Below are 17,248 nucleotides of genomic sequence, written 5' to 3' on the forward strand. Positions count from 1 at the left end.
AATAGTGCCTAAGTAGCTGAAATGTTTTACTTGTTCCACAGGTTCCCCGTTCACAACGCAGTTGATATTTTCAACAATTCTGCCTATTTTCATCGTCTTTGTCTTCATACCATATCTATTCACTAGATATGGTATGAAGGTCTTTTGCTGACCTTCGTACCATATCTATTACAACAGTTATTCAATTAAGTCAGGGAATCTTGCAAACTTGTAGCGGATTTATTCAGAAGTATAACATCGTCTGCATAAAGCAAAGAGCTGATATTAACATCTCCAATTCTGATATCATGTTTAATACCACTTTCCTTCAAAATGTGATCCATATAAATAATGAATAACAGAGGGATTATGTACATCCTTGTCTCACATCAGACTTAACATTAAACCATCCTACATTTCTAACTGCCGACTTACAACTCAAATACAGACTAAGTATTGCTTGATATAATGCCCCATTGACACCATATAACTGTAGCGTATTGAATAGCTTCTCTCTTGGCACCTTGTCATATGCCTTTTCCAGATCGACAAAACTTAAATACAGATTTTTGTTATATTCCCATGCTTTCTCAACTATTTGTCGTAAAGTGAAGATCTGATCCTGACAGCCTCTATTTGGTGTAAATCCAGCTTTTTCTTCACCAAGCTTTTCTTCCACAATTCTTCTCAACCGTTTCTCAAGTATACTTGCATAAATCTTACCAGGAACACTCAGTTGGGAAATACCTCTGTAATTCTCACATTTAGTTTTATTTCTCTTTTTTTATATGGGTACTATGAGAGCTCTACTGCAATCATTGGGAATTTGTCCCTCTGTCCAGACTTTCTGAACTATGCAGTGCAGCCACTGTAAGACTTTTATACCACCATACTTCAGCATTTCTGGTCGAATATCATCTACTCCTGCTGCCTTTCCACATTTCAAGCCTTTGATGGCTATTTCTACCTCAAGCATGGATATGTATTCCTGACTGTATACCTGTTGAGTGTTTTTTTCTACTGTGCTATCACTGCTTGTTTCATTTTGCAAATTTTCAAAGTAATTACTCCATACTCTAAGGATATCTTTTTCTACCATTTTCATGTCACCCTGATCATCTCTAACTCCTTTTACAGCACTCTTTCCTCCATTTCTAAGTTTCTTCAACAACCTCCAGAATATCTTACCACCTTCTTGATGTTTGTTTTCTATGTTCTTGCCAAAGTCCTCCCATGACTTTTGCTTAGCTAGTTTTACACAGTGTTTAGCTTTCTTACATTTGTCTCTGTATTCTCTAAGAGCACAAGCTGACTTATTTGCCAGGAACTTTTGATATGCTTTCTTCTTTTCCTTCACTGCCTCTTTAACTTCCTGTATCCACCATGGAGTTCTGATTTTTCTATCTTTGCAGACAACCTCACCACATGCCTCTCTGGCTGAATCGTTCAAGATTTTCTTCAAGGCTTGCAGCTGAATCTCCAAAGTTTGGTTCCTGTTCTCAAACTCTTTCATTTTTTCTTCAATAATCTTTGAGTATTTTAATCTACAGTTCACATCTGAGGGCTGCTCAACTTTTATTCGCTTTAAAACTTTCTTACATGTTATTCTTTTCAATATGAAATTCAATTTTATCCTGCTCAAGACTAAACAGTGATCACTTCCAATTTCAAATCCTCTGTACACTCTGGTATTCTGCACCAGGGAGAAAACATCACTATCAACAATAACATAGTCAATGAGGCTTTTCTTATTCCTTGCCTCTTCTCTCCATGTGAATTTGTGCACATTTTGATGTTGGAACATGGTGTTAGTAATAACCAGTTCTTGTCCTGAGCAGAAATCCGTCAGGTATTTGCCATTATTATTAGCTTTGCTCTTTTCTCCAAATTTTCGCAAAATATTTTTGTATGTCTCACAATCATTTCCTACTCTGCTATTTAGATCCCCAACAAGGACCAACTTTTCCTTTTTCATTGTGTCAGTTACTTTCTCTAAAGCATCAAAAAATTCCTCAACTTCTACCTTAGTAGAACCTTCTGTGGGACCATAGCACAATTAAGTCTCATTGTCCAGTTCCTCATTCTCATATTTGCACACATCACTCTACTTGAGACTTCCTGCCATTCAAGAAGATTAGCCTCGTTAGTGTTAAATACTATGGCTACTCATTCTTTTCCTTGATTGTCATTGCCTGAATATAACATTTTGTATTTATTGCTCAGAAAGATCTCACCAATTTTTGTCTTTTTTGTTTCAGTCATCCCTATTATGTCATCTGATACTCATCTAATTCCTCAGCTAGATCCAGTTCTTTGCTATTCAGGCTTCTTATGTTAATAGTACCGATCCTTAACTCTGGTAATGTTGAGTTGGGGTGTGTTTTCAGATTTGTTCCAGTAGCTGACTTTTTGCTGTTCGCCCTGGTTCCCTGGCAAAAACAATGGAGGGCCTTGTTTAACCAGGCGACACCCCAGCCGGCATGAAATTTTGTCATGTTGTACCATCAATTTGTATTTTGGTTTAAGCCAATAAGATTACAATGTGGTCGGCTAAATCCTAAATTGCCAGCCCATTCTCGTTCGTTCAGTATCCAGGTAGAAACCCAACAGGGTGCACCACGAGAAGGTGAGGATTGGACATTAGGTCAGAAGCCCTGGTCGGTTCTCCACATTCCTTTAAAGACTATGTGGAGGTCTCCTCTCAGTTATATAGCTTTGACGCTTAATGTAGAGATCAAAATTTAGGACTACAGAAAATGATATTCTGAAAATGTTTTGGTGATCCAAATACTGCAAATCTTTTCAAATGAGATAGAGAAGTGCAGTGTATTTGATTTGCAATATATTGAACAAAGATAGAAGGTAAAAGAACAGGGCCTTGTGGATATTTGGTCTTCTAAGGTGTCATCTCCTTCTAGGATGATGACACCATGAGCTTCCACCCTCCATGTACGATTTTGTGCTTCTCTCTTGCATTAAGACAAAAAGGTCCAGTCCTTGATATTTCCTATCCAATCTGTTCTTTGTTTTCCTATTCTTCTTCTTCCTTGTATCACTCCTTTTAGAAGTGTTTTTTTGTGGGGATTCATGCATAAGTATGTGACCAAGGGTTTTCCTTTTCTTAATGGTTTTCAGCAGAGTCCTTTCTTCTCCAATCACCTCTAAATTATTTATTTTTTGGCAGTCTATGGGACTCTAAGGATTCTTTGAAGGATCCAATTTTAAAGGTTTTCAGTTAATTTTCACATCTGATACTGTCAGGTTTCTGCTCCATATAGCAGTGTTGACCACATGTAGCATTTGGACAGCCTAATTCTTGTTTTTGTGTGAATTTCCCTTGAGGTCAAAATGTTTTTCATGCTAATGAAGGTTGATCTAGCAATTTCTATCTTCCTTAGTATTTCCTTTTCACACCTTCCACTCTTTGTAAATAGGAGTGATGTTAGCTTGCTCCACCTCTGCAACGAGTTGCCCGGTGTTGTGCCACCTTACCCCAGTCCTGAAGATACTTTCAGGCACAAACTTTGTTTGCTCACACTTGGATAAAGGATTAAACTAAATTTATCATAGTCTAACCAAGTGAAAAATAAACTTTCAACTCTTTGTAATTAGTTGACCCAAATATATATGACTCTCTACTTGATTTAAAGTATTTCCTGTGATCTTAATATTTATATTGGTTACTTTCCTTTTTGTTCTTGTCACCAGCATGGTTTTGGCTTTTTTTTTTTTTTTTTTTTTGAAGTTAAGTCCACATTTTTCACTTAGTTTCAGAATCTCTTCTAGTAGGTTTTGAAAAGAGCTTTTTGGTTTTCAGCCAGCAGTACTGCATCAACTGCATAGCTTAAGTTGTTTACATTTCTACTTCCTATGGTCACTCCTTTAAATTCTGCTAATTTTTGGAAGATACTTTCAGTATATAGAGGTTAAACAATTTACAAGAAAGAATACAACCTGGTCTGACACCCTTCTTTACTGAGAATTCCTCTCAGGTTTCTCCTGCAATTTTTATTGAGGCAGTTTACTCCCAATATAAATTTATCAATAATCTAGTATCTTTCCCATCTACTCCTAATTTTTTTATGCATTCTATTAGTCATTCATGTTCTATATTGTCAAAGGCCTTTTGGCAGGTATCCTTTTTCGCATATTTTGTTATATATGTCAGTCAGTGATGTTATGGCCTTATCTTTAGGCATTGTGCCATAATTCCATGATTGTAGGATTCCTTTGAATACTCTATCCCTTATTTTGACTTTCTCCATTAGGACGTTTTCCATTGGCATCTTCAATGCAATGAATGCCTACCCTTTTCCCAGATTTTCTAGTTAGTTCCCTAACTTTTTCCTGAATTTCTCTGGCTTTTGTGTTTTTGGTCCAAAAGCTCAATTTCCTTGTATTTGTTATTGAGCCATAGTTCTTTTCCAATCCTGCATTCTTTCCTGATCTTGTTTAAGTTCTTGTATTCAGGATGATTTTTGAATTTCTTTCATTCTTTCCTCCATCATTTTCAGTATCTTGTCATTCATCCAGGGTTTACTCATCTTCTTCTCAAATTTGGGAATTGTTGGTTTTACTGCCTTTTTTTATGACCTCTTTAAATTTCTGCCATCTACTCTAAATATTTTTTACTTACATTATTTAATAGAATTTTGTGCCAAACTTAGTTAATGCCTTAGAGATATCAAGATAACTACTTGAGATCACCCAATCTTTTCGATGGCATAAGTCCAAATGTGGAAAACATAGGCAAGAAGACCACCTATTGATCAACAATGGGAGAATCCATACTGGAAATAGTTTAATAGTTGAGTGTTGTTTTCTCGGGTGCTTAAGGGTCAAAGCTGTATAACTGAGAGGTGACCTCCACATAGCCTTTAAAGGAATGCGGAGAACCGACCAGGGCTTCTGACCTAATGTCCAATCTCACCTTCTCGTGGTGCACCCTGTTGGGTATCTACTTTGATACTGAACGAACGAGGATGGGCTGACAATTTGGGATTTAGCCGACCAAATTGTATTCTTATTGGTTAAACCAAAATAAAAAATGATGTTACAACATGACAAAATTTCATGTCGGCTGGGGCGTCGCCCGGTTAAACAAGGCCCCCGTTGTTTTCGCCAGGGAACCAGGGTGAACAGCGAAAAGTCAGCTACTGGAACAAATCTGAAAACAAACCCCAACTCAACATCACCAGAGTTAAAGATCGGTACTATCAACGTAAGAAGCCTGAATGGCAAAGAAATGGAGCTAGCTGAGGAATTAGATAAGTACCAGATCGACATAATAGGGGTGACTGAAACAAAAAAGACCAAAACTGGTGAGATCTTTCTGAGCAATAAATACAAAATGTTATATTCAGGCAATAACAATCAAGGAAAAGAAGGAGTAGCCATAGTATTCAACACAAAATACGAGGCTAATCTTCTTGAATGGCAGTCAGTCTCAAGTAGAGTAATGTGGGCAAATATGAGAATGGGGAACTGGACAATGAGACTTATTTGTGCCTATGGTCCCACAGAAGGTTCTACTAAGGTAGAAGTGGAGGAATTTTTTGAAGCTTTAGAAAAAGCAACTGATACAATGAAAAAGGAAAAGTTGGTCCTTGTTGGGGTTCTAAATAGTAGAGTAGGAAATGATTGTGAGACATACAAAAATATTTTGGGAAAATTTGGAGAAAAGAGCAAAGCTAATAATAATGGCAAATATCTGTTGGATTTCTGCTCAGGACATGGACTGGTTATTACTAACACCATGTTCCAACATAAAAATGTGCACAAATTCACATGGAGAGAAGAGGCTAGGAATAAGAAAAGTCTCATTGACTATGTTATTGTTGATTGTGATGTTTTCTCCCTGGTGCAGGACACCAGAGTGTACAGAGGATTTGAAATTGGAAGTGATCACTATTTAGTCTTGCGCAGGATAAAATTGAATTTCATATTGAAAAGAATAACATGTAAGAAAGTTTTAAAGCGAATAAAAGTTGAGCAGCTCTCAGATGTAAACTGTAGACTAAAATACAGAAATATTATTGAAAAGAAAATGAAAGAGTTTGAGAACAGGAATCAAACCTTGGAGATTCAGTGGCAAACTCTGAAGGAAACATTGATTGATTCTGCCAGAGAGGCATGTGGTGAGGTTGTGTGCAAAGATAAAAAAATCAGAACTCCCTGGTGGACACAGGAAGTTAAAGAGGCAGTGAAGGAAAAGAAGAAAGCATATCAAAAGTTCCTGGCAAATAAGTCAGCTTTTACTCTTACAGAATACAGAGACAAATGTAAGAAAGCTAAACGGTGTGTAAAACTAGCTAAACAAAAGTCATGGGAGGACTTTGGCAAGAATATAGAAAATAAATATCAAGAAGGTGGCAAAATATTCTGGAGGTTGTTGAAGAAGCTTAGGAATGGAGGAAAGAGTGCTGTAAAAGGAATTAGAGATGATAAAGGTGAAATGAAAACAGGAGAAAAAGATATCCTTGAAGTATGGAGTAATTACTTTGAAAAACTGCTAAATGAAACAAGCAGTGGTGACAGCACAGTGATAAAAAACACTGACCAGGCATGCAGTCAGGAATACATATCCATACTTGAAGTAGAAAAAGCCATCAAAGGCTTGAAATGTGGAAAGGCAGCAGGAGTAGATGATATTCGACCAGAAATGCTGAAGTATGGTGGTATAAGAGTCTTACAGTGGCTGCACTGCACAGTTCAGAAAGCCTGGACAGAGGGACGAATTCCCGATGATTGGAGTAGAGCTCTCATAGTACCCATATATAAAAAGGGAAATAAAACTGAATGTGAGAATTACAGAGGTATTTCCCTACTGAGTGTTCCTGGCAAGATCTATGCAAGTATACTTGAGAAACGGTTGAGAAGAATTGTGGAAGAAAAGCTTGGTGAAGAACAAGCTGGATTCAGGCCAAATAGAGGCTGTCAGGATCAGTTCTTCACTTTACGACAAATAGTCGAGAAAGCATGGGAATATAACAAAGATCTGTATTTAAGTTTTGTCGATTTGGAAAAGGCATATGACAAGGTGCCAAGAGAGAAGCTATTCAATACGCTGCAGTTATATGGTGTCAATGGGGCATTATATCAAGCAATACTTAGTCTTTATTTGAGTTGTGAGTCAGCAGTTAGAATTGAAGGAAGTACAGGAAGATGGTTTAATGTTAAATCTGGTGTGAGACAAGGATGTACATTATCCCCTCTGTTATTCATTATCTATATGGATCACATTATGAAGGAATGTGGTATTAAACCTGATATCAAAATTGGAGATGTTAATGTCAGCTCTTTGCTTTATGCGGATGATGTTATACTTCTAAATAAATCCGCTAGAAGTCTGCAAGATTCTCTGACTAAATTGAATAGCTGTTGTAATAGATATGGTATGAAGGTCAGCAATAAAAAGACAAAGACAATGAAAATAGGCAGAATCATTGAAAATGTCAACTGTGTTGTGAATGGAGAACCTGTGGAACAAGTAAAACATTTCAGCTACTTAGGCACAATTTTTACTGAAGATGGTAAACTAAATATAGAAATAGACAACAGAATCAGCAAAGCTGGTATCGTGGGAAGTCAATTGAATAAATTCATATGGAATAAGAAAGAAATTAGTCGGAACACTAAATTAGCTGTATACAAGACTGTGTTCAAACCAATTTTAACTTATGGATCTGAGAGCTGGGTCAGAAGTAAAACACTTGACCAAAGACTAGAGACCGCAGATATGAGTGTCCTGAGAAAGATTAGAGGCGTGAACAGATGGCATCAATGGCAATATCATATTAAAAATGAGGATATTAGGAAAGAACTTGACATTGTCAGCATCCAGGAATGCGTTAGCAGAGCTAATCTCAGATGGTATGGTCACTTAAATAGAATGGGAGAGGAAAGATTAGCAAAACAAGTGTTCTCTGCCAGGTTGGCAGGAAAACGACCCAGAGGAAGACCAAGATATAGGTGGATTGATACGGTACAAAGTGCCTTAGACGATAGAAATATAAGATCTGATAATGTTGGAGTCTTGACAAGTAACAGACTGATTTGGAGGAAAATTGTAGATAGGAAGTTAGTAATGATGTAATTTTTTCTTGTAGTACTGTCATATCCTGTACACCCCTTGAGGGTACATGGCAGGAAATTGATGATGATGATGATGATGTGTTGTTTTCTCCATGATTTCAAAAAGAACTGGAGTGAATGAAATTGGATGGTAATTAAATTTTTTGCCTTTCTTCGGAAATGATTGAATATGAAAAAAAAAGCAGTAGAAGGAATAAAGGAAAATGAATATTCGGTAACTGAAGAAATGCCACCAGGGTCAGGAGACTTTTTGGTTTCCAGTTTGAACAAGATTCTTCTGATCTTTTTCTGGCAAAAAATCAAATAGGGAATTGAACACTGGATGTTTCAAATGGCAGAAAGATATTAACTAAGATCATCTATGCAAAAATTAGGTGAAAAATAAGAGACCAGGAGATTCGTTTTTTCTGTGGGTAACAATGCACCATTCAAATATAATGGAAGCATGGTTGAACAGAAGTTATAGTCATATAACTTTTGTCCACAATTGGAAAAAAACAGCTTGGAAAGAAATTATAAAGTACAGTGCTGGCATTTGGATATGATGTAAATTTTCTGCTTTTATTCCTTTCAAAATCAGTTTTGGATGTGCTGAAAGTTTTCTTACAGCTATTTTGGACTTTGGTATTAAAAAAACAAAGACAGAGAGATTTCAATATAAGCCCAATTTTTCCCTTATAGCAGGCATGGCCAACTTCATTCTAAACGAGGGTCAATATATGATGAGTGGTAGTGTCACGGGCTGCACACTTTTAGAGAGAACTTAAATAAAAATAAACTATGCATTTTTTTGAGGCATTAGTTATATGTATTGAATTACTATATTTGTTAAATGATTTTGCTACTGGGAGAACAATATAAAATGCTTGATTGATTTAAATATGTTGTTTAATTAAATTTAATTACATATTTCGGGTTTTTTTTACATGTAACCCAATTTAATGAGAACACTGTGGCCGTTCATGTGTGGCAACAAGTTCATCAAAGTTGATTTTCAACGCTAATAACAATTTTAGTACGTACTTGTCTAACGTATTCTTGGTATTTAGCGACATGGCACTGTATGTAGTGGCGTTTGAGGTTATATTCCTTGTGCACAAACAATATTTGCAAACAGACAAGGCATGTGTTTTGTTGTCGTTATTGTTTATAAACAGAAATTCATTTTCCCATTTCTCCTGAAATGACCTGTTTACTTCACAGATCTTATGTTTCTTACTCATAGTACACAAAGGCTGAAGTAACTGACCAGGGGACACAAACTGCAATTATAACCCTGTTAACTGTGAAACTGATCACTGTAACCAGAGCAGAGCAAGTGACTTTCAATGATGCATTACTCTGGAGCGCATAGAAATCTACCACTACTACAACTCGCACAGAGAAGCAGTAGATTTTATAAATCGAGTAATCATTTTAAAGCAATTTTGATTCCGTGTTGAGAATATAAAGTGTTTCCGTCATCAGAAATAATGAATATAACTAGTATATCAATCAGAAAATCAACGGTCGAAACTAATAGCTAAATTGATAATACATATAATTGAATATAGTTTTTATCACCAAAACTTACAACCAAAATCACGTTACGGGCTGCGTGCCTGCTGTTGGCTACCTATGCCTTATACAGTCCTGGCACACTTCTTGGTAAACCAAGACTTAGATAAAGGATGAGAAGTTAAAATGTTTCCATACCCTTAAGAATTGCTTCAGATAATGATGATTCATTAGAAATGTACTGATCAAAAGACTGAACAACATTTAGATGTTGATTTTTGTCCACCATGCTAGGAAAGAAAATTAAAAAAAAAAAAAAGAAGTTCTAAATAGTTGTTTTTCATTAGAAGAACAACAGAGGCAAAAAATGAATCTGGTGGAATGGGGTAAGAGGAAAATCTGTTGGAAGCTCTCTGATATGGTATATCTAAGCAGACATGTGAATAAATACCACCTTTGAAATGAAAAGAATCCAAGAGAATGCAATTTTGGAAATCTGAGGTGAGTAGTGCTCAAAGAAGTTCAAATTTGAGTTTTTCCTGTTAGGGAAAAGGATGTGTGCATATCTGGTTTTGCAGAAGGTGGGCAGAAATGAACATTACTGAGCCCGGAGCTAAGACAACAAACATTTATGATGTGCATCTAAAAAAGCTTTGGAAGATTCACCTTTATCCACATGCAATCTACTTCTCTTTGCTTGACTTTTCATGATTGTTGTTAGTGGCTGAAACTGGAAGTTATAATGGATTTCTTACCAAGCGGTAAGGAATCCATTATAATCACACATGCTGCAAAGGTGTGTAGCTTGGTAAGGCATCCATTACCTTGGTAATGGATGTCTTACCAAGAGTTTTCACCATCACTTGGATTCCCTCCAGGCATACTTGCAGAACAGTGGCAGCAAGATTATTCTATAGCCAATTAGGACGACTCCTAAAACATTACCATTAAACTCAGCCCAGTATACTAAGTAGGAGAGTGGTCAACAGAATAACTATTTTAAAGCTGTACATTCAAGAAGGAGAAATGGTGGGTCTATCCAAATGTCTGATGCAATTATGAAAACATCACTCATATTGCATGCTGGAAGAAATGGAGGGAAGAGGGGGGACAAGTAATTTGGGCTTTGTTCTGATATCCAAACATGGTTTTTGACCACTTCTAAGATTCCAATAATCAAAGTGGTGGTATTACACTAGGCAATGAAGCTCATCTACCACCTGGTGAGGCCTAATACCACTTTCATTCTGAGGAGTATCAGCACCACACAATGACTCCTGCCCTGCTCACTTTAGTTCACTCCTGGATGGCTTACCCCCCCCCCCCAGGTCTAATAATCAAATGCCTGCTAGTTGGAGAATATATCCAGGGACTATTAACAGGCCCACTAATGTGAAGGTTAGGCAGAGGATTTGGATGCTGCACACCAAATGAACTCCACTGAAATTCAACATACTACAAATAGTAGTGGCCAGAATGTCAGTTCCATCAGTGTTTTAGACTTCTGCGGTTTAATCCTAAACACTATAATCATGTAATCTAATGGACCATCCCCAGAAGAAAGCCTTCAGACCCATTAGGCTCTCGACAATGCACAGTAAACAAATTGAGTATTACTTACCAAATATATGTTGCTTTTAGACTGCATAGAATAAAACAGTTGTACAATAAAAGGGCTTCTACTTAGTGCAAGGGCATCCCTTTCTGCTAAGACTGAAAAAAAAAATCATTATTATAAAAAAAAAACATTGATTTGATTTCCTTATTAAGATCATATTTTAGAAATTTACTTTGTATAAATAAAATAACTTCCCTAAATGAAAGATACTCTCAAAAGATATTCTGAATAATTTATGTGACTATTCCATAATAAAAATGTGATAACGACAATTCAAAAGTATATGTTTGTTTGTCATGTCCTTTTCTGTATGTCTTTTTATACAATTTCTATAACACCATCAAAATCAGATGGATTTATCACGCATATCATTACCAAGCATGTAAATAAAACTATAGGATTTGTGAATATTTCGAACACACAGTGTTAATTCATAAGCATTTTTATTAAAATTAGAATTTTTCCATCCCAGTACTCTGCTCTATACAACAAAGTAATAAAGTACATTATCAAAAATTATGGAGACAACTACCGTGTTAGAGCAAAACTTTAGTTTAATATAAACCAAAATGAACACTCGACGTTTCGACCTTCATATCAAGGTCATCATCTGGAGCATACACATATATACAAAGAAACAAGCTGGACTACAATCTACATGATTTGTTTAAAGTTACTGTTCAAGAGTTACAACAATTATTGGCCTGACTCTGGTGAGGAAAAAAAAAAACTTTACTACATCAAAGCTAGAGTCCTATTATTATTATTATCTATTAGGTTACAAAATTAAATTGGGCTGGAGAGCCACATGTTTATATATATATATATATATATATAAAAACTAAGTGATTGTACATATAAATTTCAACCAATTGGTATGGAATAGTTTCCGATAAAAGCTGAAAATTGCTTAAAGTCCTAAAGTGTGCTGGAAACTAAGTAGGCTGAATATATGCCACCATTATTGTTGAGATTAGGGTGGTTAATCAGAATTTCACAGGCTTCTTTAAATTTTCTTTCATACCAGGTTTTTCATGATGTAAAGAGCAGGTACTTTTCCAATCCATTTGGTGGAGGGTGTTGAGAGCGTGATCAGAGAGGCCTGCTTCACCAAAATTGTTATATTTAATGTATTTTTTGTGTTCTTTTTTTTTTTTTTTTTTTTTACATATAGGGATTGCACGTCCAGTTTCACCAATATAAGGTAAGTTACAGGTGCAGTAGATGCAATAAACTCCAGGATGTGCCAGTGGGAGGAGAGGATCCTTAGAGGAATTGAATATGTTTTTTAATTTTATAGGTGGTTTAAAAGTGGCATTAAGATTATAATGGCATAGGATTCTATTAATTTTTTCTGATAACCCTTTAATGTATGGGATGGCTATGGTTTTAATGTAATCTATATTCTTTTTTGATTAAGTCTTATGAAGAACTTTATTAATAGTATTTTTGTTATAGCCATTATTTATAAATGTTGATAATAATCATTAATTCTTCTTTAAGAGCTTATTGATTAGAGCAAATTGTTACAGCTCTGTTTTTAAGGGTGTTAATGACTCCAAATTTTTGTGACGGGGGGGGGGGTGATATGAGTTAGCATGTGTATATACTGGCCAGGATGTGTTGGTTTGCAGTAAACCGTGAAGGATAGACTGCCTGAGGGAAGATGTGTGACCAGTGTATCCAGGAAATGGAGCGAGTTCTGATTTTCAATTTCAGTAGTAAATTGTTCAGGTGGCTAAGGAATGTGTTTAAAGTTTGTCGACTGTGTGGCCAGATAACGAAAACATCATCAACATATCTAAGCAACACTGTAGGTTTTAGAGTAAAGGAATCAAGAGCACTTTGCTCAAAAGTTTCCATATAAAAGTTAGCAATTGGGTGTGTGGGGGAGGGGGGAGGGGATCGAGGTGAGCCCATGGACATACCTTCTTTTTGTAGGTAAAATTTATTTTGCCACACGAAGTAACTGGAACGTAGTACGTGGACAAAGAGGGCCATAATGTTGGGCAAAACTTTGTTCCGTAGGAGAAGAATTGAGCCACTGATTGGGGCATTTGTGAAAAAGGGCAGAAACATCAAAACTGACTAATAAATCATCTTTGCTGAGATTTATGTTTTTAATTTTGCTTATAAAGTGTTGTGTGTTCTTTATATAGGAGGGGGAATGGCCTACCAACTCCTTGAGTGTTGAAGCTAATTTCTTCGCTAGGTGATAATTAGGGCTGTCTATTCCTTCAATCATCAGCCAAAGCGGAATATTTTGTTTGTGTACTTTAGGAACACCATATATTCTGGGAGAAGAGGAGTAATGGGATATAAGTTTTTTAACAGCATCTGATGGCCAAGAAGTAATGGACTTGAGTAATTTCTCAGTTTTTTTCTTTTTATTCTGTTAGTAGGATTATAGTTTATAAGCTGATAGGTGCTGTTATCAGAGACTAGTTGATTCATCTGATGGATGTATCTGTTAAGGACGACATTGGCATTACCTTTGTCCGATTTTGTTATAATTATATCTTGATTAGCATTTAATCAATCTTTTAAGTGCCCTTGATTCCTTTACTCTAAAACCTACAGTGTAGCTTAGATACGTTGACGATGTTTTTGTCATCTGGCCACACGGTCAACAAACTTTAAACACATTCCTTAGTCACCTGAACAAACAACATGAACGCATAAAATTTACTACTGAAATTGAAAATCAGAACTCGCTCCGGTTCCTGGATACACTGGTCACACATCTTCCCTCAGGCAATTTATCCTTTACGGTTTACTGCAAACCGACACATACTGGCCAATATATACATGCTAACTCATATCACCACATGTCGCAAAAATTTGGAGTCATTAACACCCTTAAAAACAGAGCCATAACAATTTGCTCTAATCAATAAGCTCTTAAAGAAGAATTAAAGATTATTAGCAACACATTTATAAATAATGGCTATAACAAAAATACTATTAATAAAGTTCTTCATAAGACTTCATCAAAAAAGAATATAGATTACAGTAAAACCATAGCCATCCCATACATTAAAGGGTTATCAGAAAAAATTAATAGAATCATATGCCATTATAATCTTAATGCCACTTTTAAACCACCTATGAAATTAGAAAACATATTCAACTCCTCTAAGGATCCTCTCCTCCCACTGGCAGGAGAGGATCCTTAGAGGAGTTCATTGCATCTACTGCAGCTGTAACTTACCTTATATTGGTGAAATTGAACGTACAATCCGTATACGTAAAAAAGAACATAAAAGCCACATTAAATATAACAATTTTGGTGAAGCAGCCCTATCAGATCATGCTCTCAACACCCTACACCAAATGGATTGAAGTACCTGCTCTTTGCATCATGCAAAAACCTGGAATGAAAGAAATTTTAAGAAGCCTGTGAAATTCTGATTAACCACCCTAATCTCAACAATAATGATGGCATAAAAATTCCAAGAATTTGGATACATATTCAGCCTACTTAGTTTCCAACATACTTCAGGACTATAAGCAATTTTTAACTTTTATTGGAAACTATTCCATACCAATTGGTTGAAATATATAAGTATAATCGCACATATAACATGTTGCTCTCCAGCCCAGTTTAATTTTGCAACCTCATCATTAAATTCCTGCCATGTGCCCTCAAGGGATGTACAGAATATGATAGTACTCTACAATTTTCGTCCAAATCAGTCAGTTACTTGTCAAGATTCCAACATAATCAGATCTTATATTTCTATCATCTAAGGCACTTTGTACTGTAGCAATCCACCTATATCTTGGTCTTCCTCTTGGTCGTTTTCCTGCCAACCTGCCAGAGAACAATTGTTTTGCAATTCTTTCCTTCCCCATTCTGTTTAAGTGACCATACCACCTGGGATTTGCTCTGTTAATGCATTCCTGGATGCTGACAAAGTCAAGTTCTTTCCTAATATCCTTGTTTTTAATATAATATTGCCATTGATGCCATCTGTTGAAGCCTGTAATCTTTCTCAGGACTCTCATATCTGCGGTCTCTAGTCTTTGGTCAAGTGTTTAACTTCTGACACAGCTCTCAGATCCATAAGTTAAAACTGGTTTCAGCACTGTCTTCTATACAGCAAATTTAGTGTTTTGGCTAATTTCTCTCTTATTATATATAAATTTATTCAATTGACTTCCTACCATACCAGCTTTGTTGATTCTGTTGTCTATTTCCATATTTAATTTACCATCTTCACAAAAAATCGTGCTTAAGTAGCTGAAATGTTTTATTGTTCCAGAGGTTCCCCATTCACAATGCAGTTGATATTTTCAATGATACTGCCTATTTTCAACGTCTTTTTATTGCTGACCTTCATATCATATCCATTACAACAGTTATTCAATTTAGTCAGGGAATCTTGCAGACTTGTAGGGGATTTATTTAGAAGTATAACATCTTCTGCATAAAGTAAAGATCTGACATTAACATCTCCAATTCTGATATCATGTTTAATACCACTTTCCTTCGTAATGTAATCCATATATATAGATAATGAATAACAGAGATAATGTACATCCTTGTCTCACACCATATTTAACATTAAACCATCTTCCTGTAGTTCCTTCAATTCTAACTGCTGACTTACAACTTAAATAAAGATTAAGTATTACTTAATATAATGCCCCATTGACATCATATAACTGCAGGTTATGGAATAGCGTCTCTCTTTTCACAATGTCACATACCTTTTCCAGATTGACAAAACTTAAATACAGATCTTTGTTATATTCTCATGATTTCTCAACTATTTATCGTAAAGTGAAGATCCGATCATGACAGCCTCTATTTGGTGTAAATCCAGCTTTTTCTTCACCAAGCTTTTCTTCCACAATTCTTCTCAACTGTATCTCATGTATACTTGCATAAATCTTACCAGGAACACTCAGTTGGGAAATACCTCTGTAATTCTCACATTCAGTTTTATTTCCCTTTTTTTATATGGGTACTATGAGAGCTCTACTGCAATCATCGGGAATTTGTCCCTCTGTCCAGACTTTCTGAACTATGCAGTGCAGCCACTGGAAAACTTTTATACCACCATACTTCAGCATTTCTGGTCGAATATCACCTACTCCTGCTGCCTTTCCACATTTCAAGCCTTTGATGGCTTTTTCTACTTCAAGCATGGATATGTATTCCTGACTGTATGCCTGTGGAGTGTTTTTTTCCACTTTGCTATCATTGCTTGTTTCATTTTGCAAATTTTCAAAGTAATTACTCCATACTCTAAGGATATCTTTTTCTACTATTTTCATGTCACCCTTATCATCTCTAACTCCTTTTACAGCACTCTTTCCTCCATTTCAAAGCTTCTTCAACAACCTCCAGAATATCTTACCACCTGCTTGATATTTATTTTCTATGTTCTTGCCAAAGTCCTCCCATGACTTTTGCTTAGCTAGTTTTACACAGTGTTTAGCTTTCTTACATTTGTCTCTGTATTCTCTAAGAGTACAAGCTGACTTATTTGCAGGAACTTTTGATATGCTTTCTTCTTTCCCTTCACTGCCTCTTTAACTTCCTGTATCCACCATGCAGTTCTGATTTTTCTATCCTTGCAGACAACCTCACCACATGCCTGTCTGGCTGAATCATTCAAGATTTTCTTCAAGGCTTGCAGCTGAATCTCCAAGGTTTTGTTAAACTTTGATAAATTTAGATTCCTAAATTTATCAAAGTTTAACATCGTTTAACAGGAAAAACCTTGTAAGGAATATGCTTGCTTCTAGGTATGTGCTGTATGCAACTGGTAAAATATAGATTACATTATTATAAAGAAAAAAGATTGTGAATATTTCAAGGAAGGAATACAGGTAACCCTCGTATAACGTGGTACTTATACAATGCGGTTTCGATATAACGCAGTCTACAAATTGTGGTGTCCCTTGTTCAACGCGGTTTCGATATAATGCGGTCTACAATTTCTAGTAACCCTTTATTATTTTTTTCATATTTTTCACCGCGGAATTAAAAAATCAAATTTTATCTTCGTTAAATTTGTGTCTACCCATATCGCGCAAGTAGTTATAAGT

General features: G+C 35.9%; 1 protein-coding gene across 7 annotated transcripts in view; it reads right to left on the reverse strand.

The window, feature by feature from the left end:
• The window catches only part of gwl (serine/threonine-protein kinase greatwall), a 524,263-nt gene that overhangs the window by 451,830 nt on the left and 55,185 nt on the right, over positions 1 to 17,248 (reverse strand). For all 7 annotated transcript variants that reach the window (XR_016549465.1, XR_016549466.1, XR_016549463.1 and 4 more), the window contains exon 4: positions 11,192 to 11,283. Coding sequence is in view for 3 of the 7 variants with exons in the window: in XM_090404739.1 (XP_090260865.1) it covers positions 11,192 to 11,283 (92 nt within the window). In the remaining 4 variants the exon portion in view is untranslated. The remainder of the gene's footprint in view (positions 1 to 11,191; positions 11,284 to 17,248) is intronic.

The sequence above is a fragment of the Typopeltis vanoorti genome, chromosome 15 (genome assembly GCF_054136105.1).
Source record: "Typopeltis vanoorti isolate ZY-2024b chromosome 15, IOZ_Tvanoo_1.0, whole genome shotgun sequence".
NCBI classification, from domain to species: domain Eukaryota; kingdom Metazoa; phylum Arthropoda; class Arachnida; order Uropygi; family Thelyphonidae; genus Typopeltis; species Typopeltis vanoorti.